The following is a 25546-nucleotide window of genomic DNA, read 5'->3' as shown; positions in this document are numbered from 1 at the left end:
ACACTGGGGGTCAAGGTTCAAAGTGCGACTGTACCTGCTTGCAGAAGCGCAGAAATCCAATGGAGTATGTCTTCCCCCAGAGACAGCAGGTCCCGTACATACAGCTGGACCTGCAGGAGAGAGCGTCGGATTAGAAATATTCCCGGCGGCAGATCTGGTCAAACTACGGCAGATGGAGTCTGGAAACCTCAAAGGAATTTCTCTTTGATCGGCTGCCAAGGGTCTCGAAAGCAAACTACTGGAGAAGTCCGGGCAAGTCGAGACTCTGGGCGAGACTTTTACCCCGATATGGGGGGGGCAGGAAAGAGGGGGAGAGAACGGGCACACAATTTCACCCTGCTGGCTGACGTGCCACAGAGGCAGAGGGACAAAAAAAAGGTCCCGGTTAAGTTAAATTAAAACGAGTTAGCCATGAGCAAGTGAAGGAAGTGACTCTCTCCATGCAGCTAAAAGTGCTGCTGTTGGCCCTGGGAGCCATTTGGTAACCCTGTGCAGTTGGGGCTCAGGCAAAGCCCCAGTAGCCATTTGCTGCTTCCGCGCTGCTGAGAGAGTTCAGCTTCAGGAGCCAGTGAGAGCTCAGTGCAGCCAAGAGCTGGGGCTCAAGAAATCCCAGGCGACTGGGCGTATATTCAGACCTAGGGTGGGTAACGAGGCTCCAGGCAGCAGAGGTGTTGCGGTGAGCAGTCTCCAGGCAGTCAGGGCTTGGGGGGAGTCCTGTGGAGCAAACTGTGGAAGAGAGCAGTTGTTAAGGCAGCCCGAGTCGGAGCGACTCCGAGGGAGTTGAGAGGCTAGATCTTCGGAAGTGCAGAATGGTCTCCTTCACAAGGGATTCCAGGGTCTTACCGAGATTTGGTGCAACTCACAGTGAATACCAACATCTGGGTGGGTTCTTGAGAAATCCATTGGCTGCATCTGTCATTTACTCTGTGCCATGGGGAGTCCGACCATAGTTTGTCTGTTAATTCATGTGTACCTCATGTTATTTCCGAATGCTAGAGTATAAGGTGTAGTAAATTTGTTTACATTTCTAACTTTACTATTAGAAAGTTCATTGTGTTTGTTCAAAACCAATGGAATCTTGTGACTTTATTCCAGAAGCAGGTCTTTAAATCTTAACCTTTAACTATTTTAAGCAAAACGGTATTGGTCCCTAACAGGACCTCCTCCACCCCCTGGCCCCCGCCAACGTCCTGAGGTCTGGCCAAGGATCGTAACACATCGTAAACTTTCCAGGATACAGGCTCTCAATTAACCCAGTCAGTGATGGTATCGCGATCCCAATAAAGAATAAATCAATGAGACAGAGGGACATCACTGTGGGACAGCGTCCTTCTGGGACTTTGCCTGAGCCCCAACTGCACAGGGTTACCAACAACGTTTTGCTTAAATTAGTTACAGGCCACATCAACAAACCACTTCCCTCGTCATAAACTTAGGATCTCAACTGTATTCGCTCTTGCTGCCTAATTCTTCAAATCAACTCGTCCTTGAGCAAGTTGTTAAACCAGCAGCCTATTTTTGGGACTAAGATACAGCTAGAAACCTCCATTTCATTGAATTCTTCCTTATGCTGCTATGTTTGGTGAAAGGAAGGGGTGGTGGGCTGGGGAGGGGTGGGGTGGGGTACGGGAGATGGTGTGGTTGGGAAATGCCACACAGCAAGGGCTCCCCAGACTCTCCCTCCTGGCGGCCAAACACAGCAGTGCTTCTGCCCTGGTGGTTTCCCTTTTTTGGCTTGCAGGGAGGAGGTCGAAGATTTACAAGTTTGGAGACACATCTTTCACAATGCATCACCCCAAGGCGTTTTACAGGAGAGCTACCAAACAAAAAAAATTGACACCGAGCCACATGAGGAGGAGATATTAGCACTAGCGACCAAAAGCTTGGTCAAAGTGGTAGGCTTTAAGCAGCATCCTTTTAAGAAAGAGAGGGGGAGGGTGGGGTAGGGGAGGGATTCCAAAACTTAAAAAGCCAAGGCAGCTGAAGGCCTCACCACCATTGAAGGAGTGACAGAATTTGGAAGTGCGCGTGAGGTCAGAATTGGAGGGGCGCAGATAACTCGAGGGGGGGTGGGGGGGAGAATGTTAATAATTCTGATTTTGTCCTCAGACTTTTGGGATCAGGATTGAATGAGGCTTGTGATAGGGAGTGGTGAGGCCCCTAAAACCGGAGGCTGCTGGTTGTGAAGCTGGTGCGAAAGATGCAATTAGGGGAGAGGGAGACTTACTCAATGGGCTTGCCACGAATCTCTGACATTATGGCACTCTCTCCTCCGAGGTACTCATAGCACAGGCTGAGAAAGTTGTAGATCACGAAGGCTGCAAGAGAACGAGAGAAAGCCCGTCAGTCAATGACACGGTAACACGACGCTTTTCTGCCTCTTGGAAGCTGACAGTAACCAGGTGCTTGGCGCCTTCGCTATTACAGAGGAGACCAGCTCAAATCCCACCATGGCAGTTTGAGAATTCGAATTTTCAGCTTTTAGAAAAAGCCGAATGATAGCCCAGGATCTACACAAGTGCCCACGAGCTTACGAACAATCCACGGTTCATAAGGGGAAGGAAACCTGCTGCCCAGACTGAGCCTGTGTGTGACTCCAGTCGCTAACCAATGTGGTTGAGTCCTCACCATCATCAGAAGCGGTCAATCAGGCCACTCTGATGTTTCTAAACCCCTACACACACACACACACTCCTGCCTTCGGAGTATTCATTGGCATTTAGAAGAACGAGGGGTGATCTTATTGAAACGGACGAGATACTGAGGGGGTTTGACAGAGTAGATGCTGAGAGGATGTTTCCCCTTGTGAGGGAATTCCAAACCAGGGGGCACAGTTTCAAAGTAAGGGGTTTAAGAGAGAGACGAGGAGGAATTTCTTCTCTCAGAGAGTCGTTAATCTTTGGAATTCTCGAGCAGTGGGGGCCGAGATTGACAGACTCTTGAACGATGGGGGAGTCAAGGGTTATGGAAAACGGGCAGGAACGTAGAGTTGAGGACAAGATCAGATCAGATCAGCCATGATCTTACTGAATGACAGAGCAGGCTCGAGGGGCCAAATGGCCTACGCCTGCTCCTATTTCTTAGGTTCTTATGTGCTTATGTGCCTTCACAGGGTAAGCAGGGACCAGATGGCTTTGTTACATTCACATCCTGAGAATTCATTGCTAAAAATGTACATGCATAGAGTCCTATTCAGCCCTGGCTTCTCCATTGAGCAGAAAATTGATATAAAAGTTCTGCGATGAAGAGATGTGCATTCTTGTGGACAAAGAGAGAAGCAGTCCAATTATTATCTTAGAAATAATTACAAGGAAATGCTGCCGGCTTATTCTCTCCAGATCCCAATGAAGAATAGGGGATAGATAAAAGAGGGGGAGGGGAGGGAGAAACAAATAACCTTCCTTTGTTCCAGAAATTTCTGGATGAATCCAGATTCTGAACAATTTCCCTTCAAGCCATAGAGCTACAGCCAAAAATAACACATGGATTTCTGCTCAATGACTCAACCTGGAGTGGGCTCAGAGGCACATGGGCAGAACACAGTACACTCGGCTCATCACTGAAGCAAACCCGAGCCTGAATGCTCAGCGTCCAGTCACCAAGTTGTTTACATAGCATTACATACATTGTACTGCAGCACAGAAACAGGCCATTCAGCCCGGCTGCTCCACGTCAGCCTCCTCCTCATTTGCTCCATTTGTTCTTTCACGGGATGTGGGCGTCGCTGGCAAGGCCCAGCCTTTGCTGCCCATCCCGAATTGCCCTTGGACGGAGTGGCTCGCTCGGCCGTTTCAGAGGGCAGTTAAAAACCAAGCCGCATGGCTGTGGGTCTGGAGTCATGTGTAGGCCAGACCGGGGTAAGTGAACCAGATGGGCTGTTTTTTTTGCAACAATCGATGATAGTTCCACACTCACCATCACTGAGCCTAGCTTTCAATTCCAGATTTATTAACTGAATTTTAATTCAATGGTGGGAATTTGAACCCGTGACCCCAGAGCATCAGCCTGGGCCTCTGGGTTACTAGCCCACTGACATTACCACTACCCAACGGTCTTCCCCTAATCATCTCACCCTATCAGCTTATCCTTCTAAACTTTCTCCTTCATGTATCTATCCAGCTTCCCCTTAAATGCATCCATGGGATTTGCCTCAAACACCCCACATGGCTGCGAGTTCATTCAAACTTGAGCTTTTCAATTTTAAGTTCAGCTGCAGCCCACATCCCTGAAAAGACAGAGTCCGAGCCTCCTTTCAGCGTGTGTCCTGCCCAGTAATAGCAGCAGCAGCTGTTTTACTGAGTATATAAGACTTCTCAATAGTGACATGGACCTTCCATTGGGAGCACATGGGTTCATCTTGAAGATGGCACCTCCGGCATTGCAGCACTCCCTCAGTAACGCACTGTAGCGTCAGCCTGGAGTATATATTCACGCCCTAGGCAATGCGAGCCAAGTATTGAGAGCAGCGGTTTTTCAAATACTTGAGGGCTGCAACCTTTATAAAGGGCTAATAACGCCGAGGTATTATTTGCCACTTTGCCATGTTAGAATGGTCATTATCCAGGGAATAGTTGCGGATCAAGGCCTGAATTTTTCAGACGGCGTGTGGCCTTAGCAGGAGTGGGGGGGTTGGGCTTAGCAGGAGTTGGGGGGGGCGGTGGGCTTAGCAGGAGTTGGGGGGGGCGGTGGGCTTAGCAGGAGTTGGGGGGGGCGGTGGGCTTAGCAGGAGTTGGGGGGGGCGGTGGGCTTAGCAGGAGTTGGGGGGGGCGGTGGGCTTAGCAGGAGTTGGGGGGGGCGGTGGGCTTAGCAGGAGTTGGGGGGGGCGGTGGGCTTAGCAGGAGTTGGGGGGGGCGGTGGGCTTAGCAGGAGTTGGGGGGGCGGTGGGCTTAGCAGGAGTTGGGGGGGGCGGTGGGCTTAGCAGGAGTTGGGGGGGGCGGTGGGCTTAGCAGGAGTTGGGGGGGCGGTGGGCTCAGCAGGAGTGGGGAGGCGGTGGGCTCAGCAGGAGTGGGGAGGGCGGTGGGCTCAGCAGGAGTGGGGAGGGCGGTGGGCTCAGCAGGAGTGGGGAGGGCGGTGGGCTTAGCAGGAGTGGGGGGGCGGTGGGCTTAGCAGGAGTGCGGGTGGATGCAGAGCCAATCGCCGCCTGGGATCGGCTCTGTGCCAATTTATGTGGGTGGGCCAATTAAGGCCCCCCCAGCGTAAGACGCCAATACCTATGCGAGCTGGGGGGGAGGAGAAAGTGTCAGGGCCAGCGCTCTTTCACAGGCATGTGCGCGACAGTGTGTTTCAATCTCCCTGAGGCACTGAGCTGCCTCGGAGATCGAATCACTACTGAAAATAGTAAATACATGGAGTAAAAATTTATTTAAACATGTCCCCTCATCTGACGGTCAGATGAGATGGGACATGTTTTTTTTAAATGTAGGAAAATTTTTTAATTAAATCAATAAGAGCTTTAGGAAAACTCATCCCGCCCGTGGATGAGGTTTCCTAAAAAAACGCAAAGGCCACTTGGCCTTTTTGCCTGCCCTGCCCAACCTTAAGGTTGGACAGGCAGCGTTAACAATTACATCAATGGTCTTAACAGGCCGTTTACATATCACCGGGTGCGAAGCCAACTCCAGCGCACATCCACTGAACGAAACATCGCTAGACAGCACGATGATGTCGGGATGCACACCCTTCACCACGCATCATTTTACGTGTCGGTGTGTTGGGCCCACGCCCACCCTCCCACATGCCTACTGAAAAATCCTGCCCCAGAGAGTTTGAAGGAAACACAAGTCTTTACAATTCCATCACAAGTCACAAATCACTCTCCACGTGCCTGGATGAGCACAGCTCCAACAACACTCGAGAAGCTCAACACCATCCAGGACAAAGCAGCCCCATCCACAAACATTCACTCCCTCCACCACCGACGCACAGTGGCAGTGTGTGTACCATCTACAAGATGCACTGCAGCAACTCACCAAGGTTCCTTAGCACCTTCCAAACCCAAAACTGTTATCAGCTAGAAGGGCAAGGAAAGCAGACGCATGGGAACACCACCACCTGGCAGTTCTCCTCCAAGCCACACACCATCCTGACTTGGAAATATATCGCCGTTCCTTCATTGTCGCTGGGTCGAAATCTTGGAACTCCCTCCCTAATAGCACTGTGGGTGTACCTACACCACATGGACTGCAGCAGTTCAAGAAGGCAGCTCCCCACCACCTTCTCAAGGGCAACTAGGGATGGGCAATGAATGCTGGCCCAGCCAACCAGATCCCGTAAACGAATAGAAAAATAAACAAATAGATGTCAAGCTTCACGTTAGCCTTTAGCTAAAGAGTCAACCACATTTCTGCGTGTGGGGGTCTGGAATCACGTGTAGCAGGACAGCAGATTTCCTTCCAGACGCAATTTTCTTTTACAACAATCGACAATGATTTCACGGTCGTATTTGTAGCCTTCAAACTCCACCATGTGCTGTGGCGGGATTTGAACCTGGGTCCCCACAGCATTACTCTGTCTCTGGATTACCAGTCCAGTGACAATATCACTATGGCACTGCCCTGCCGCGCCCCCTCCGTCTCCACAAATATTGGAAAGAGGAGCACAGGATTTAGGAGGGGTGGGCCATTCAGCCCCTTGTCCCTGCTGTGCCATTTGCTAAGATCATGGCTGATCTGGTCGTGATCTCAACTCCACTTTCCCGTCTGCCTCCCGTAACCCTCGACCCCCCTTGTTTATCAAAACGCACAGCACAGAAACAGTTCATGGTGGGGTTTACATTCCATACAATCCTCCACCCACCCCTCTGCATCTCATCCTATCTGTATATTCTCCTATTCATTTCCCCCTTATGTATTTACAAGAACATTACAATTAGGAGCAGGATTAAACAATTCAATAAGATCGTGGCTTATGACCTGAACTCCACTTTCCTGTTCTTCCCCCCCCCACAGCCCCACTTTAACCCTCGACTCCCTTGTCCATGAAACCTATCTAACTCAGCCTGGTAGCTCCCTAAATGTTCAAGTTTAGGGGGAGACAAATGGTGAAGAGGAGGCACGAGCATGTAGATTACACAGACGCACACGTGTGTGCGCAAACACACACACGCATGTGCACAACTGATTGAACAGCCCACTAACTCTTTCCACCCTAACGCTAAGGTGCTGATTCACTGTGGCATCCTTTGAAGCATGAATCACTCATGCCCAAGCAGTGACAGAACAACTGGCAATTCAACTGTAGTGGCTGCACGGAGGCAAGAAAGACCGCTGTGCCCAATCTTGTGGTGCTCCAGCCAGCGTTGCTGAACAAGTGACTAGGAGCAGGAATGCGGGGGAAATGCAGCCAACTGCAGCGACTGGAATTCCAGGCCAGCTGCGATCAGCCAGCTCAGCATGGAGCAGGGATTAAAACATCCTGGTTTGTAAAATCGAGCTCTGGGCCATTAGGTTGGGGGTGGGGGGGGGCTAAATTATCGTTCATTAAATACGGGGGAAGGGGTGCAAGACTGAGAAGAATTCGGAGTTTGTCAGACGCTTCAGGCAAGCTGCTCAACTTGAGCTGAGCCCGAGTGGACAGCAGATGGCAATCGCCTGTACCCAGAGACGAACAGTGCACAGCAGCAGCAATGCACTGAACTGACAAACAGCATGTCCTTCACCTCAACTACAGTGCGGGAAATACCAACAGAGAAAGGGGTGGGGGCGGCGGTGGGGCCGAAGGCTAATTTTACCTCAAAATTAATCATTTAGAGTTGCTTACTCACGGAAGCAAAACAAACTCTTAATTGAAACTCTTTTGAGTTATCAACAGTCACAGATTGCAACTCTTTCGAGAACAATCACAGTTCTTGGTTTCCGGGAGTGGGATATGAACCCACAACCCTCTGATTCATAGGCGAGGGGTCGATAAATCCCTCTCTCTTAATCTCTTTTCAGCCAAGGCAAACACAACGTTACTAACTTTTTTTTGAGTTGAGCGACAGTGTAAGTCCCAACAATGCTGAGCTCGGGTTCCTCAATGGCGCAAGTCAACAAAGTCCAGACAATAGGCACACGAGGAGGCCATTCAGCCCCTCGCGCCCTTACATTCATGACGCTCTAGCCCGGCAGAAGAAACGGAGAGAAAACACATGGGCCCAAGCCAGGGAATTGTTCACTCATGGTATCCTGGAATGGGAACCCTCATCAAGAGCGATCTGAGGGATTAAGAGTGGGAATCCTTACTGAATCTTCCCCCCAGGGCTATTTGGGACCAATTATCAGGATATATTTGCTGCCGTAAGATTGGCCAGCTTAGCTCACACTTGCTCTGTAACTATGGGCCTGAATTTTTCAGGTGGCGGGTGGGCTCAGCGGGGGGTGGTCGAGGAGCTGATCACCGCCCGCGGTCAGCTCCGCGCCATTTTATGCAGGCGGGCCAATTAAGGCCCGCCCAGCGTAAGACATGAGGAGTAGAGTCGGTGGGACAGCAGATGGGAGGAAGGAGACGGAGATAGATAGGTTCTTGATTGGTAAGGGGATCAAAGGTTATGGGGAGAAGGCAGGAGAATGGGGTTGAGAAACTTATCAGCCATGATTAAATGGCGGAGCAGACTCGATGGGCCGAATGGCCTAATTTCTGCTCCTACGTCTTATGAGAGTCGGGGCCAGCGCTCTTTCGCGCGCATGTTGCTGCCTCAGGGGGATTGAATCGATGTTCGAGTCATTAAATAAATGGTTGAAAAATGTAGTTAAACATGCCCCATCTCATGTGGTGGTGTCACACGCGATGGGACATGTTTTTACATTTAGGAAAAAAAAATTGATTTGTTTAACAAAAGCTGTAGGAAACCTCACCCCGCCCATGGATGAGGTTTCCTAAAAAAAAAACGTAAAGGCCGCTTGGCCTTTTCGCCTGCCCCGCCCACCGTAAGGTTGGACGGGCAGCGTTACCAACGGCATAAATTACTTTCTTAATGGCCTTAATAGGCCGTTTACATATCGGTGGGCGCGCGGCCGTCGAACGAAATATCACGGGACTGCGCGATGACGTCGGGACACACGCCCGAAGTCATCACGTGTCAGTGTGTGGGGCCCACCCCCGCATGCTGACTGAAAAATCCTGCCCATGAAAACGCATCAAAACCAGGAACCCTAGATATAATAACTAAGTGTCTGCTGCACTCACTAGTTTATCATTAAAGGTCATAAGATCATGAGAGAAAAAAAAAGAGCGGGAAAAGGCCACTCAGCCCAACGAGCATATTCCACCATTCAATAAGTTCGTTGCTGGTCTCATTGTTCCCTGCCTGTCCCCCCCATAACCCTTAAATCCCTTGCCAGTCAAAAATCTGCCTAACTCAGCCTTGAATATATTCAATGACCCAGCCCCCACTGCTCTCTTGGGGTGGGGGGGGGGGGGGGAGGGGGGGGGGGGAAGAGAAGAAAATTCCAAATACCCTCAGAGAAGACCAGAAGTGGGAGGCTCCTTATTTTTAAACTGTGCCAAATTTCCTCGCAAGAGGAAACATCCTCTCAGCATCTATCCTGTCAACCTCCCTCAAAATCTGATACTTTAAAAAATTATTCTATCATGGGATGCGGGCATCGCTGGCAAGGCCAGCATTTGTTGCCCATTGCTAACTGCCCTTGAACCAAGTGACTTGCTCGGCCATTTCAAGGGGCATTTTAAGAGTCAGCCACATTGCTGTGGGTCTGGAGTTGCATGTAGGCCAGACCGGGTAAGGGTGGCAGATTTCCCTCCCAAAAGGATATTAGTGAGCCAGGTGAGTTTTTACAGAAATCGATGATAGAAGGCATGATCACCATTACTGAGACTAGCTTTATATTGCTGCTCTGATGGGATTTGAACCCATGTCCCCAAAGCATTAGCCTGGGCCTCTGGATTACTAGCCCATTGAAATTACCACTACACCACCGTCTCCCCCACATAAGATCGCCTCTCTTTCTTTTAACTTCAATGCGTATAGGCCCAACCTGCCCTCATAAGACAATCCCTTCATCCCAGGAATCAGCCTAGTGAATCTTCTCTGAACTGCTTCCAAAGCAAATGAATCTCTCCATAAGTAACGAGACCAAAACTGTACACTGAACTCCAGGTGTTTACAAAGTTGAGCACAAGTTGCCACAAGCCAAGTGTTCACTCCCTTCCCCACCCCCCCACCCGAATGGTCTGTAGTGCCATGAGACAATAGCGGATTTGTTGCTGCTGGTGATGGACCCTCCCTTTCTCTAACCTCTTCCAACTCTCCTGCCATCCGAGATCTCAGTGTCCTTCCAGCTCTGGCCTCTTGTGCAGTTTCCCACCTCCCTTCACTTTGGCAGTCGTGTCTTCAGCTGCCTAGGTCCTAAGCTGTGGAACACCCTCCCTCCATCTCTCCACCTTTAAAGTGCTTCCTTTTTAACCTTGTTTTTGAGTCACCTGTCCTAATATCTCCTTATGTGGCTCAGTGACAGATCCTGGTGAATGATGCACCCCGAGCACTTTGTACAATATTGAAGGTACTACATCAATGCAATGTTGTAAAAAAAAAAGTCATAAGCAATAGTTAAAAAGACTATTTAAACATTACTAAACCCACACATGTTGGGTGACAGCTGTGCATTCATTACTTGAATGAATTTTTCATGACTATAAAAAAAGGTGACACCTATTTAATGCTATCCAGTACACATATGGCACTTGCATTCATTTGACTGAACTCTACATAGCTCCCTGATGGGGAAAACATATTATTGTAGTTACACTCCAAGATTCCCTCTAGTATTGCTTTTTCTCATTTGACATGAGTGATCTAGACTGGGTTCAGGGGGAAAAAAAAAAGTGTTAAACCATCAGCAATTCGAGCGTTGACTCCACTGGAGCATCATGGGTTAAAACATCATGTTACTAAATTCATAGTTATCTCTCATCTTTGAAACCCTTCTAATTTCTCAAATGGGTGATTGTTAGGGTTAAAAACAAAAGTGCACTAAACCGCCCAGGGTAGAACACATGAACGCACACGCACACACACATGAACGCACACGCACACGCACATGAACACACACGCACGCGCACACGCACACACACACACATCTGCTTCTGAACCCCTGCTTCCTGTGTAAAACCAGAAGGTTCCTTTACTCTTTTTCTACACCAGAGGGCAATACATCCAGGGCTTAACACACCCTACTGGCAGGTATTTTTTATATATCGCACTTCTTTTTAACTAAAATGTTATTTTACAAAAAAAATAGAATAAATGGTAAACACAAACATCACATTAACACACTTTCACGTGTCAATCCCAGCGCATCAGCACGTGCAAGCGCCTGATGGCAAATACACCATACTGTTAAAACACAACAACTTGTATTTATATAGCCACCTTTGATGTAGTGAAACATCTCAAGGTGCTTCACAGAGCATTATAAAACAAAATATGACATGGAGCCACGTAAGGGGATATTAGGTGGGAGGACCAAACGCTTGACCAAAGAGTCTTGGAAGTGTCTTAAAACAGGAGAGTGAGCCAAGAGGCCGGGAGGCGTAGGGAGGGAATTCCAGAGCTCGAGGTCCAGGCAACTGAAGGCACAGCCACCAATGGTGGAGCAATTAAAATTGGGGAGGAACAGGAGGCCAGGATTAGAGCAGCGTAGATATCAGAGGACAGATGCGGAGAAGATTACAGAGACAGGGGTGAGGCAAGGCCACGGCAGGATTTGAAAACACCGATGAGATTTTAAAAATCAAGTCATTGCTAGACCACCAACCAACGTAGGTCGGCGAACACAGGGGTGATGGGGGAAAACAGGATTTACTGCGAATCAAGGCACAGGCAGCAGGATTTTGAATGACCCCAAGTCTACGGAGGGTAGAATGTTGGAGACCCGTCAGGAGTGCGTCGGAATAGGTTGAGTAGAGAGTTAATGAAGGCCTGGAGGAGGGTGGGCGGTGGTTACAGCAGATGAGCTGAGACAGAGGCGAAGTTGAGCAATGTTTATGGAGATGGAAATAGGTGGTCTTAGTGATGGTGGGAATATGAGGCCGGAAGATCATCTTGGGGCCAAATGAACATACAAACATGTGAATTAGGAGCAGGGAGTAGGCCATTTGGCCCTGCCATTCGATCAGATCACAGCTGATCAGATTTTAGGGCCTCAATGCCACTTTCCTGCCTGTTCTCGATGCCTTTTGACTTCCTTGTGACATTCAATGTGACACCAAGGTTGCAAACAGATTGGCTTAATCTTGGTGTTGCCAGGGAGGGGATGGAGTCAGTAGCTAGGTTTGCAGAGTTTGGAGTGGGGACTGAAAACAATGGCTTCAGTCCTCTCAATAATAATTGGAGGAACTTTCTGCTCATCCGATACTGGATGTCGGATACGCGGCCTGATAAATTAGCAATGGACAGTCAAGATCGGTGACAGTGCTCATTGCTACTCCAACTGGGGATGGAGCAGTGAGATGTGAGCGTGTACACAGGCATCAAACTCAAAGAGAGCAAAACCTCCAGACCAAACACTCCTTAGAGTGACATGACAGCAACGTAATCGCCCATTTGATTGCGATCATTTTATAGTGCTCCCCTGCTCTCATCAATTCCCAGTGTGGTAGTGCCTCGATTTTAAAATTCTCAAGTCCCTCCATGGCCTTTCCCCTTCGAGATCTCCACATTCCTCCACATCTTGCCTCTCACGCATCAGTTGCCTCAGCCCCGAGCACTGAAATTTTCTCCCTAAACCTCTCTGCCCCTCTCTTCTCCTTTGAGATGCTCCTTAAAGCCAACCTCTTGACCAAGCTTTTGGTCGCCTGTCCCTCATACCTCATGAACCTCGGTGTCAAACTCAGTTGGATAGTCCTGCCAGGGAGCGCCTTGGGACGTTTTACTAGGTTAAAAGGTGCTACAGGAGGATGTTGTTGCTGGACAATCTATTGCAACCACTCCTCTTAGTGCATCGGTAGACTGGGCAGTCTAAACTAGCTAACTAGCTGCTGTGAACTTAGTACATCAAGTGGCTCTACTGTTCTCTTGGTATCTCTTGGCCGACTCACTCATTCATTCAACATGGACTTGCGGAGTCAGAACAGTCAGCTATCACCTCAGAATCAAACTGACTCTCAGAGAGGTCCTGAGTAAATGGCTAATCAGATTAACTGAATGAGACGGGGTTCAATTACTTTCTGCCTTAACCCATCTCAGCCATCGGGAGGGGTGGGGGGAGCTCGGGAAGCCACGCTGAACTCACCCGATGCAATTTTTAATGAAAACACAACTAAGGTGATGGACTATAACTGATGTTTATACGTGCTGGGTCTTCAGAAAAAATCGTCCCAAGATTCTACGAACAGCTGGGTTAGAGGAAATGGGAGCTTTGTATTATTAACATAGTATTCACTGCTTTATAGCCGTTGCCTCGAACTAAAACCAGTATTCGATTAGCTTAAGTTAATGTTTGTCCACTGGCTTTGGTGACTTCTGAAGATGGATGTCTCAATCAGCAAGTTTCTCTACAGTTCCCAGCTTCTTACCATTTATAGATTAAAAAAAAACGTTGATCCATCTTTCTTAGCTTTGGGAAGGATGTTATTTGAATCAAAAACAGAATTACCTGGAAAAACTCAGCAGGTCTAGCAGCATCGGTCCACCGATGCTGCCAGACCTGCTGAGTTTTTCCAGGTAATTCTGTTTTTGTTTTGGATTTCCAGCATCCGCAGTAGTTTTTTTGTTTTTATCTCTGTGTTATTTGAATCAATCGGGTATACAAAATAGATGAATACCAGAGTGTGTCTCACACCTTAGATATCATTGGAAACTTTACGGAATTGGTCGGGGGGAGTGGGGTAGAGGGTGGTGGGGGAGGTCAGAAAATTGGTGAGGAAGGGGGGGAAAAGAAAAGAAAATAAAAAGCTGTTTGAGGAGCAGTTTTATTTCCATCGGCGTCGGTCACCAGGAGATTGAGCTGTTCGAGTGAAAGTTATTTTTCAAAACAAAAAGGACTCCACGTCATCATTTGCCAAAGATAGCCTTTCCCGCCCGAGCCGGCGAAATTGGTGTCAGAAAGGGACAGCGAGTGCTGAGGATTAGAGGCGTTTTCATTCAGACAAACAAACCAACCTTCTGTTTGAAAAATCTGCACCTGGAGCTTGAGCAGCAAACTATTTAAAAGCCGCGGGGCCGCAACTGAGGGTGAGTTTTTGCAGAAATCGATGATAGAAGTCGTGGTCCCCATTACTGAGACCAGCTTTATATCGCAGGCTTCTTCATCGAATTTAAATTCCACCAGCTGCTCGGATGGGATTTGAACCCATGCCCCCAAAGCATTAGCCCGGGCCCCTGGGTTACTAGCCCCATCGAAATTACCGTCTCCCCCACATAAGATCGCCTCTCATTCTTTTTAACTTCAATGCGTATAGGCCCAACCTGCCCTCATAAGACAATCCCTTCATCCCAGGAATCAGCCTAGTGAACCTTCTCTGAACTGCTTCCAAAGCAAGTGAATCTCTCCGTAAGTAACGAGACCAAAACTGGACACTCTGAACTCCGGGTGTTTACAAAGTTGAGCACAAGTTTCCACAAGCCAAGTGTTCACTCCCTCCGCCCCCTCCGCAACCCGAATTGAATTTAAATTCAATCTGAGAATCAGCCGTGCCCAATCCCTCCGGTAACTCCCTTCCATAGATTTCCAGCATCCGCAGTAGTTTTTTGTTTTTAACTCCCCTTTCCTGCCTGCAACATCCCATACCGTTGCCTAGGCAACCCCCAGCAGATGCTGCGCCGCCAAAAGTCCCCAGGGAGAGATCAACTAAAGCACATCGCTAGGGCAACAGACTCAGAGCAAACATCCAATCTTTCCCTCCCCCCACCCCCCCCACTCCTTTAGGCCCCCTACAGCAAAGAAAATGCGGCTGCCACCTCAGTGTGTGCCATCTGTTGTCACTTTGCAGGTCACGGTGGTAAACAAAAGGCTTTTTGCGACGCTCACAACCACAAAAGCCGCCCCGGCAACACATGGGTGCAAACATCACCCAAAACGCCCACCTAAAATCAGAGCCAACTTTAATTAAAGGGAAAACAAAAACAGAATTACCTGGAAAAACTCAGCAGGTCTGGCAGCATCGGCGGAGAAGAAAAGACTCGACGTTTCGAGTCCTCACGACCCTTCAACAGAACTGAGTATAGTTAGGAAAGGGGTGAAATATAAGCTGGTTTAAGGTGGGGGCGGGCGGGGGGATAGAGAAGTTGAGGGTGGGGTGGTTGTAGGGACAAGCAAGCAGTGATAGGAGCAGATAATCAAAAGATGTCACAGACAAAAGGATCAAAGAGGTGTTGAAGGTGGTGATACCTCTTTGATCCTTTTGTCTGTGACATCTTTTGATTATCTGCTCCTATCACTGCTTGCTTGTCCCTACAACCACCCCACCCTCAACTTCTCTCCCCCCGCCCCCCACCTTAAACCAGCTTATATTTCACCCCTCTCCTAACTGTACTCAGTTCTGTTGAAGGGTCGTGAGGACTAGAAACGTCGACTCTTTTCTTCTCCGCCGATGCTGCCAGACCTGCTGAGCTTTTCCAGGTAATTCTGTTTTTGTTTTGGATTTCCAGCATCCGCAGTAGTTTTTTGTTTTTAATTAAAGGGGCCGTGTTGTCCACGGTTTGCTGTCACTGGCAGTAGGTGGGCGGCTCCACAGCTTATACAGCGCCTTTCATGTAATGAAACTTCCCAAGGCTCTTCACAGAAGCATTATCAAACAAACTATCACACCTAACCACACATAATGTCATATTTTAGCCTTGGTCGCAAGAGGTAGATTTTTTTTTAAAAAGAGGAGGTAGAGAGGAAATTCCGGAGCTTGCGGCTGAAGTAACTGAAGGCATGACCACCAGTGGTGCAGCAATTAAAATCAGGAAGGCACAAGAGGCCAGGATTGGAGGAGCGCCGGTATCTCGGTGGTGGGGGCTGGAGACGATGACACAGATAGGGAGGGGCAAAGCCAAGCAGCCAGCTGAAAACAGGGGTGAGAATTTTAAAAACGGCTCACCAGACGTCCCCACGATTTTTGACTTCGTAAAATTAGAGGTCAGTTTCTCAGAGATCAAATTTCAGAACCAAAGCATAATCCTGGAGCTGGGGGAGGGGGGTGGGGGGTAGATCGAAAATGATCGAAGTGCATTTGTCAGCACATTTACGGGATGGTGAGATTCTTCGAACTCGCTGATTAGATGGCAAAACCTCCTGGTCTCTTCTCCAACTCCCCTCTATAAATTAACAACTCTATTTTGCCTGGAATGTATAAATATTAAAACAAAAAAAAACGAGCAAATCGATTCACCAACAGACGATACAATCCAAATCTGAAATTTGGAAGCTGAACGCCAGCACCAATGAGTGAGGGGGTGGATATCGCTGGTCGATTTTATGAATGGCTCCTGTCTACAATATTCCGACTGGACATTGGTGGGTTTTGATATTATTCCGCTGAGTATTAAACAGCTTGTGGAGTCTCACTGTGCACTGAGCAGGTAAAATAACCACAGCTGAAAGTCGGAATTAAGCCGACGACTTTGTACTTGTTAGTTAACGGGGTGATGGTCCTTTGTTGGATTCCACTCAAGGTTTTGTTGCAATCTTTGTCTCATGCTGTGCGGACTCAAATCAAGCAGGTATGTCAATCCCTCAAATATTACTCGCGTAAATGTCCACCCTTAAATTTTCTGCCTAAAAAAAATTGGTCTTAAAAAAATCAACTTATATACGGCATATACATTTTTTTTTTCATTCATTCACAGGGTGTGGGCCCAGCATTTATTGCCCACCCCTAATTGCCCCTTGAGAAGGTGGGGGGTGAGCTGCCTTCTTGAGCCGCTGCAGTCCCTGTGGTGTAGGTACACCCACAGTGTGCTGTTATGGAGGGAGTTCCACCAGGATTCTGACCCAGCGACTAAATACACAACCACCATCTTAAGTTAGCAATTAGACAAGTCAATTTTTTAAAAAATAAATTCAGAGGCGCAAAACGGCTGACTCACTATCATAAAAACAAAAAACTACCGCGGACACTGGAAATCCAAAACAAAAACAGAATGACCTGGAAAAACTCAGCAGGTCTGGCAGCATCGGCGGAGAAGAAAAGAGTCGGCGTTTCGAGTCCTCGAGGACTCGAAACGTCGACTCTTTTCTTCTCCACCAATGCTGCCAGACCTGCTGAGTTTTTCCAGGTCATTCTGTTTTTGACTCACTATCATGTGTTTTACACTGTCGCACCTCGTCGGAAACACCACAAAAGCCTTGACCCAGTGTCACAGTCAATATTAGTGACCTGGAACAGACAGGTCCGATAAGATAAGCTGCGGTACAATAGGCACCATTCACTTGATAGAAGTGAGGCTAGTTGGCTCAGCGAGTCTGCACACAGTCCTACCACTTCACTAAGATAAAGGCAAAATACTGGGGACGAAATCTGGAAAACCAAAAAAAAAACAGAAAATGCTGGAAAAGCTCCGCAGGCCCGGCAGCATCTGTGGAGAGAGAGAAACAGGGCTCACGTTTCAAGGCTCGAAACTCGAGGGAGAAACCCCCAAGGCCAGCAGACCATCGGAACTGGGCCAAGTCAAGTGCGGTGGAAATTACAGGTCCCACCGGGGCAGTGATCGAAGCTCTGCTTGGTGCATAGAATCGCGGCGTGGCCGTAGCACAGAAGGCACGCGAGAGGGCCAGAAAAATTCCGTCTGCCGGGCTCAAGGAGATGACCGGCGCACAAACGCTAGCGTCCTTCTTGAGGCCAGCTCCAGAAGCAGTTGGTGCAAAGCTCCTGCCAAATCAACTTCGACAGACTGGATGCTTTGTCTGCTTGGCTGGAGACCCATCTCCCTCGCCAGATCCTGTTGTCTCGGACTCAAACGGCTGACATTCCAGAGCAGGACAATTAAAATGCTTCAAAGGCACTCTGAGGCACTCACTGAAGCCCGGACAGCATTGACATTAATGACTGGGAGGAGCTTCCTACCAATTTCTTAGCACGGCGACAGTTTGTCTATCAAGCTGCTTCACCTTTCGAGTCACGACGCCCGAGTGACGAGGCAGAGCAGCGGCAGGGAAGGAAAGGAAAGGAAGCATATCCTGCACTCCGGGTCCCACAAACTCTTGGAATGTCCTGCCCCACGTGCCCCAAAGATTGAAAAATCAACCCGTTCAGTCACATTAAGATCCATGCCAGAAATTCGTGAGTAAAACAGACGTCATCCTTGAATTAAGGACAGCCGGTGACAACAGCACAGGAGGTGGCCATTCGGCCCATCGTGTTTGTGCCGGCTCTCTTCCTGGGGAGACGGCTGCATAGTGGTATTTTCACTGGACTGGTATTCCAGAGACCCAGCGCAATGCTCCGGGGACCCGAGTTCGAATCCCACCCACGGCAGCTGGTGAAATTTGAATTCAATAAAAATCCGGAATTAAAAGTCTGATAATGACCGTGAAACCATTGCCGATTGTCGTAAAAACGTATCTGGTTCACTAATGCCCCCTTAGGGAAGGAAATCTGCCATCCATCATAACCTGGTCTGGCCTACATGTGACTCCAGGTCCACAGCAATGTGGTTGACTCTTAAATGCCCTCTGAACAAGGGCAATTAGGGACGGGCAATAAATGCTGGCCTAGCCAGCGACGCCCACATCCCATGAACGAATGAAAAAAAAAAGAGAAACGAGCAATTCAGCTAGTCCCGCTCTCGTAGCCCTGCAAGTTTTTTCCCCTTCAGGTTCTTATCCAAACCCCTTTTGAAAGCCACGACTGAATGTGCCTCCATCACAGTGTACTCCGGACTGTGAGAGCTTCACCCTACATCCGATCCACCTCATTACAGAACTGGGAGCTTGTGACATTGGCTCTCCCGGGTCCATCTGCCAAAATCACCAACACCAATCGCTGAGCAGTACAGATGTGCAGCACCTGGCTCGAATGAAAATGGTTTAAAAGTGCATTTATGGTAGCTGCAGTAAAGTTTACATTCATCTTAAGCAGGAGATTAATTAACTGGAGTAAGGGCAATTGGGGATGGCAGATTTTTTTTCTTTATTCTTTCATGACCACCATTTGTTGCCCATCCCTAATTGCCCCTCAACTGAGTGGCTTGCTCGGCCATTTTGGAGAGGCAGCTAAGAGTCACTGTGGGTCTGGAGTCACATGTAGGCCAGACCAGGTAAGGACGGCAGATTTCCTTCCCTAAAGGACATTTACAACAATCGATGATAGTTTCATGGGTTACCATTACTGAGACTAGCTTTCAATCCCAGACTTATGATCTGGATAGATAATATCTGGAATTTAAATTCCCCCAGTGCCATGGTGGGATTTGAACCCCATGTCCCCAGAGAATTAGCCTGGGCCTCTGGATTACTAGTCCAGTGACAATACCACTACGTCACCATCTCTCCCCAGGAAATAGGTTATAGGGAAAGGGATCCTCGTCTCAGGAACGTCCCATTAAAAATCAAACTTAAAAGCAACACTACACTCACAGGAGATTTAGCGTAAGGAAACAGGAGGTTGCAAGGCCACAGAATGCATTACCATTGTTGGGGATTGAAGCAAAGTTTATGTCCGTTGGTTAGGTAGCTGAAGGAAAGGAGGACTTGCATTTATATAGTGCCTTTCACAACCTTAGGCCAATTAAATCCTTTGTTTAAAAAAAAAAATGAAGTGTAGGCGCTTCAGCAGTCAATTTGCACACAGCAAGATCCCACAGGACTGACCACTATTATGATGCTCATTGGGGGCACCCTAGTCAGGCAGTCCACCAGAAAAGGTGTTTACAGGGTCATGGGAGCAGGGTGGGCACATGGGATTGGGAACACTGTTCATGTGGAGGATAAACTGTTTGGTTGGGGAAAAAAAAAACTATCAGCCCATTTCAGTGTTTTCTTCATAAGCCTATGTCTTTTTTTAATTCTTTCATGGGATAGGGCCGCCACTGGCTAGGCCCATCCCTAATATGAATGCAACTATGCATGGAGATAAATATCCCACTTTGTTGTGAGGCTAAGGAAAACTTTTAGTCCAGAACAGCTGCCATCCTTCCTCCTCCTGCACTTATAAAAAGTACCAACCCATCTTCTCTCATTAGAGGCTGACCTTTGAGCTCTCTCACAGCGGGAGCAGTTGCGCTAGAGGTCGTAGGTCAAAGTAGGCCAGGTTGATGGTACAGGCCCAGCCTGCAGACACTCAAAAACAGCGGAGCACTTGATCCACAATGCTGCACTATACACTCCCGGGTAAGTCTAAGGCCAACGCTTAAAATCGACCATTAAGAGGTGGCAATTCCTTCGAGCCTGGGCCTTAGGTTCCTTGGCAACATGGAACCATTTCAACAAAATTATTGGAATATAAAAAGAAAAGTCAGTGGGAGAAAACAAGACGACTGCTTTTGAATGGTTCTCCATCTGACTGCCCTCGGGAAATTGGAAAACCTCATCTGCTGGAAAATTGAACAAAAAAAAAAAAGGAACAAGAAACGCTCCAAAGGTCGGTCAGCATCTGTGGAGAGAAGGAAGGAGACAGAGGTTTCACAGAATTGTGATGGCACAGAAGGAGGCCATTCAGCCTGTCGTGTCTCCGCCAGCTCTCCAAGGGAGCAATCGACCTAGTGCCATTCCTCCCACCTTCTCCCGGCGGTCTTGTCTATTCTTCCTTTTTAGATAATAATCCAATTCTCTCTTGAATAGAAAGGTGCAGTTTCAGGTATGGCTCCCTCATTGGATCTTCTAGTCAATGGTCCACACCTGAACTGTTAAAACTAAATCGGCACTAACTGACCAGTGGACCGCTTCCAGCATCTACAGGTTTTGCAAAGCTAGGGGCCCTATTACCAAGATGGCCTTCTTTTTATAACGTGGGCAGCTGAAGGGCCCATTCAGGATATGACTGAAGGCCCCGTGCCTCAAGAGGGGTTGGACAGAGTAGGTAGGGAGAAAGTGTCCCCATTGACAGAAAGAGAATCAGAGGATTATCGATTTGTGATTGGCAAATGGAAATGACACAAGGAAATTACCCTTTTTTTTAAAAAAAATGAGAGTGTATAGGATCTAGAACACCACCTGAGAGTGTGGTGGAGGCAGGTTCAAGCATCGCTTTCGAGAGAGAATTGGATAATTATCTGAAGAGAAAAAAATTTTTTTTTTTGTTATTTTCTTTGAACACTTCTCTTTACCAGACATAAAAATGCTAAAAATTAGGGGGTGGGGGGGAAAACTGTTTGGGTGACGGTCAAGCATCATCCAATTGGGTAATGAGTCTTTTTGCTTTCCAATTGGTGTAGGAAGGCCGTGCGTCACAAGGATGGGTGTCTTGGCCGACTAATGGCTGGAGTGTAGGGGCAAGTCATGTGATGAAACCTCCAGGAATACATTTAATCGCTGTTGGCAACCCTACCTGTGGAACACCAAGATATGCTTGTGAAAGGGCATGGTGATATCATGATCAAAGTCCAGTATCTTGCAAGGGAGAGCAAGGACCTCTAGGCCCAGAATACTCTCACTGCTATGGCAGGTTTTTAACTTCCACATGAATAGGCACAAAGGGACGTTGGCTTAACATCTCGACCAAGGCAGCGGCTCTGGGAAAGTGTTGCCGTGTATGTCTGGCCTCAATGTCAGCCTCGGGGAAGAATAGTACCAACTGAGTTAAATCAGACACTTCAATGCTCCCGCCCACTGCTGACCTGCAAGCACACTGGCGACTGAGCTAGCAAAACGACACAGTGCCAAAAAGTGGACACTGGGCTGTTACAAATCTGCCCAAAAAAAAAAATCAGGGTTGTAGGGACCATTTGAAAGGCCTTATAATTCATCGCTGCATAGCACAGGAGGCCCTGGGGGCCAAAACCCAGTACACTTAAACAAAATGGACGACTCTGACGTACCAGAGACTTTGCCCCATGAGCATCAGCCAGGGGACCCGCTCCCCCCTCAATACTCAGGCTGGAGGGAGGTCAGTCTTCCCTTGAGCAGGCAGCAAGAGTCACCGGAGTCACAACAGTGTCAGAAGGAGGCCATTCGGCCCGCCGAGTCCATGCAGTACTCTCTAGATAATCCAATCAATCAGTCCCATTCCTGTTAGTGTAATGCTGTATGTTACACATGCAGACTAGCACAATAACAGTGGGGCTGCCCAGTAGCAAAGCAGAGGAAATGCTTGTGCTAATTGATGGAAAAAGTTATTATCCCAAGCCTTAAATGACAGGGGTGACGTGAAAGATTGGAGCTGAGGGATGAAGGAGCAGAGATGGTGAGTTACCGTTTCTTAACTGGGGGTGGCGGTGGGGGTGGGGGGTGGGTGGGGGGCAAGTTTTTAAAGTGCGTGCAGCACGCAGCTACCCCAGGCGTTCTCTATTTCATTGCTATGTAACAACAACAAACTTATATTTATATAACGCCTATAACACGTTCAACGTATTAAAATATCCCCAGGCGCTTCACAGGAACATTATAAAACAAAGCGCGACACCGAGCCACATAAGGAGGTATTAGGTCAGATGATCAAAAGCTTGGTCAAAGAGGTAGGTTTTAAGGAGTGTCTTCAAGGGGAAAGGTGAGGTAGGGAGGCGGAGAGGTTTAAGGAAGGAATTCCAGAGCTTGGGGCCCAGGCAACTGAAGTCCACCAACGGCGGAGCGATTATAATCAAAGATGTTCAAGCACCCTGAATTTGAGAAGCCAGACATCTTGGAGGGCTGTGGGGCTAGAGGAGATTACAGAGATAGGGAGGGGCGAGGCCATGGAGGGGTTTGAAAATAACGGTGAGAATTTTAAGTTGCTTGACCGGGAGCCAGTGTAGGTCAGTGGGCACAGGGTGACAGGGGACTTGGACTTGCTGTGCTTGCAGTTATAATGGTCAGCAGTTGGATTTTAACAGGAAAGCCACTTTGGGATTTGGCCTCAATTCCTGGCCAGATGCCAACAATAACCAATGTGAACAACATGCCACCCAGCTGGGCTTGTGCCAGGGGGACAGGGCAGTGGAAAAAAAAACAACCAACTCAGAGCTACATAAGACTGTTCTTCCAGCCATGGTCTGCCCAAGGGAAGCGTGTTCGTGTTAACTGCTAGAAACTGCTACCTGTTGGCACAGCTGTGGGCAAACTAGAGAATGTTACCCATGGTACTGAGAGCGAGAGCGAGGGTGAGGGGAAGGAGTGGGGAGGGAAAGAGAGAGAGAGAGAGAGGAGAGAGAGGCTGGATAGAAGGCGAGCCATAGGTGGAGGCAAAGAAGAGATTGCGAAAGATATCTTAAACAAAAAGGTCAAAGGGGTGTTGATGGCGGTGATACTGGCTAAAGGAGGTACTAATAGTGACACTAAGAGTAGAAAGCAGGATGAGCAAGTGACAGATAGCCCTAGTGGGGGTGGGGGTGGAGGGAGGGGACGGTGTGGGAGAAGAGGCTAAAAGGTGGGGATAAAACAATGAATGAAAATAAATTTTAAAAATAATAATAATAGAAATAGGTGTGAAAAAATATGTATATATAAATATTAAAAAATAAATATTTGAAAAAAGGGGATCAAAAAGCAGTGGGGATGGAGGAGAGAGTTAATAATCTGAAGTTGTTGAACTCAATATTCAGTCCGGAAGGCTGTAAAGTGCCTAGTCGGAAGATGAGGTGCTGTTCCTCCAGTTTGTGTTGAGCTTCACTGGAACAATGCAGCAAGCCAAGGACGGACATGTGGACATGAGAGCAGGGTGGAGTGTTGAAATGGCAAGCGACAGGGAGGTCTGGGTCATGCTTGCGGACAGACCGAAGGTGTTCCGTAAAGTGGTCACCCAGTCTGCGTTTGGTCTCTCCAATGTAGAGGAAACCGTATTGGGAGCAGCGAATGCAGTAGACTAAATTGAGGGAAATGCAAGTGAAATGCTGCTTCACTTGAAAGGAGTGTTTGGGCCCTTTGACGGTGAGGAGGGGGGAAGTAAAGGGGCAGGTGCTGCACCTTCTGCGATTGCATGGGAAGGTGCCGTGGGAGGGGGTTGAGGTGTTCGGGGTGATGGATAAGTGGACCAGGGTGTCCTGGAGGGAACAGTCCCTACGGAATGCCGACAGTGGGGATGAAGGGAAGATGTGTTTGGTGGTGGCATCATGCTGGAGTTGGCAGAAATGGCGGAGGATGATCCTTTGAATGCGGAGGCTGGTGGGGTGAAAAGTGAGGACAAAGGAGACCCTATTATGGTTCTGGGAGGGAGAGGAAGGTGTGAGGGCAGAGGCGTGGGAGATGGGTCGGACACAGTTGAGGGCCCTGTCAACCACTGTGGGTGGGAAACCTTGGTTAAAGAAAAAGGAAGACATGTCAGAAGCAGTGTTTTGGAAAGTGGCATCATTGGAACAGATGCGACGGAGGCGAAGGAACTGAGAGAATGGGATGCAGTCCTAACAGGAAGCGGGGTGTGAGGAGCTGTAGTCGAGGTAGCTGTGGGAGTCGATGGGCTTGTAATCACTCGCCTTCTATCCAGCTTCACCTGTTCCATGTTCCACCCCCCCTTAAACAGTATATATTTCACCACATTTTTATATCTCTTTAGTTCTAAAGAAGAGTCATACGGACTCGAAACGTTAACTCTGTATTTCTCTCCACAGAGGCTGTCCGACCTGCTGAGACTTTCCAGCAATTTTTTGTTTCTGTTTCAGGTTTCCAGCATCCGCAGTATTTTGCTTTTGTCACATTTATACAGCTGTCTTGGCGAGATTTGAACTCGCGACCTTTTGAGTTACTTGTCCGGCGCCAGTGGAGCTGAGAGAACAGAAACCCTCCAAAGGAGAAATTGGTTTAACCACTGCTCGTCAAACACCACAGCCAACAGCGTTCACCTACCCTCGTAGCAGTCACGGACTGTGTCGAAATAGACGTAGTACTGGTCGTTGGTGAAGAACAGGAGGCTCAGCCAGGAGTCGAAAGCGTAGATGGGGACAATGAAGAGGATCCGGACAATGTAGCGCTGCTCATTGGGTGTGCTGTAACATCGCAGGTGCATATAAATCTGCCAAAAAAAAATGCAAAGAGTTGTCAGCGCAGGAGAGATAAGGTGGGGGAAGGGCATTGCTCAGCGCAACAAAACCCAGCGAGGGGTGGGCTTAAAATAACCGCTTGCAGAGAATTTCCACCAGATTCTTTTTTTTTTCCTTTCACGAGATGTAGGTGCCGCCGACAAGGCCGGTGTTTGTTGCCCATCTCCAACTGCCCGTGAACTGAGTGGCTTTGCTAGGGCCATTTCGGTGGGGGGGGCGGGGGGGCAGTTGAGAGTCAACCACATCGCTGTGGGTCTGGAGTCACATGTAGGCCAGACCGGGTAAGGATGGCAGATTTCCTCCCCTAAAGGGCATTAGTGAACCGGATGGGTCCTTTTGACAATCGGTGATAGTTTCACAGTCGCCCATCACTGAGACTAGCTTCGGAATCCAGATTTTTATTAATTTGAATTTAAATTCAACCAGCTGCCTTAGTGGGATTTGAAGCCAAAACATTAGCCTGGGCCTCTGAACCACTGGCACTATTACCACTGTGACACCATCTCCCACATATCATAG

At 48.4% G+C, this 25546-nt stretch overlaps 1 protein-coding gene across 1 annotated transcript in view; it reads right to left on the bottom strand.

Moving 5' to 3' along the window:
- tmem184ba (transmembrane protein 184ba) overlaps positions 1-25546 on the bottom strand; it is a 74893-nt gene that overhangs the window by 17358 nt on the left and 31989 nt on the right. The window contains exons 3-5 of the mRNA XM_078531608.1: positions 24834-24999; positions 2228-2318; positions 35-110 (exon numbers count right to left, since the gene is read on the bottom strand). Coding sequence (XP_078387734.1) covers positions 35-110; positions 2228-2318; positions 24834-24999 — 333 coding nt within the window. The remainder of the gene's footprint in view (positions 1-34; positions 111-2227; positions 2319-24833; positions 25000-25546) is intronic.

This window comes from Cetorhinus maximus, chromosome 29 (assembly GCF_964194155.1).
Source record: "Cetorhinus maximus chromosome 29, sCetMax3.hap1.1, whole genome shotgun sequence".
Lineage (NCBI taxonomy): Eukaryota > Metazoa > Chordata > Chondrichthyes > Lamniformes > Cetorhinidae > Cetorhinus > Cetorhinus maximus.
Note: the sequence above shows the minus strand (reverse complement) of the source record. Positions and strands in the feature narration are given on the sequence as shown.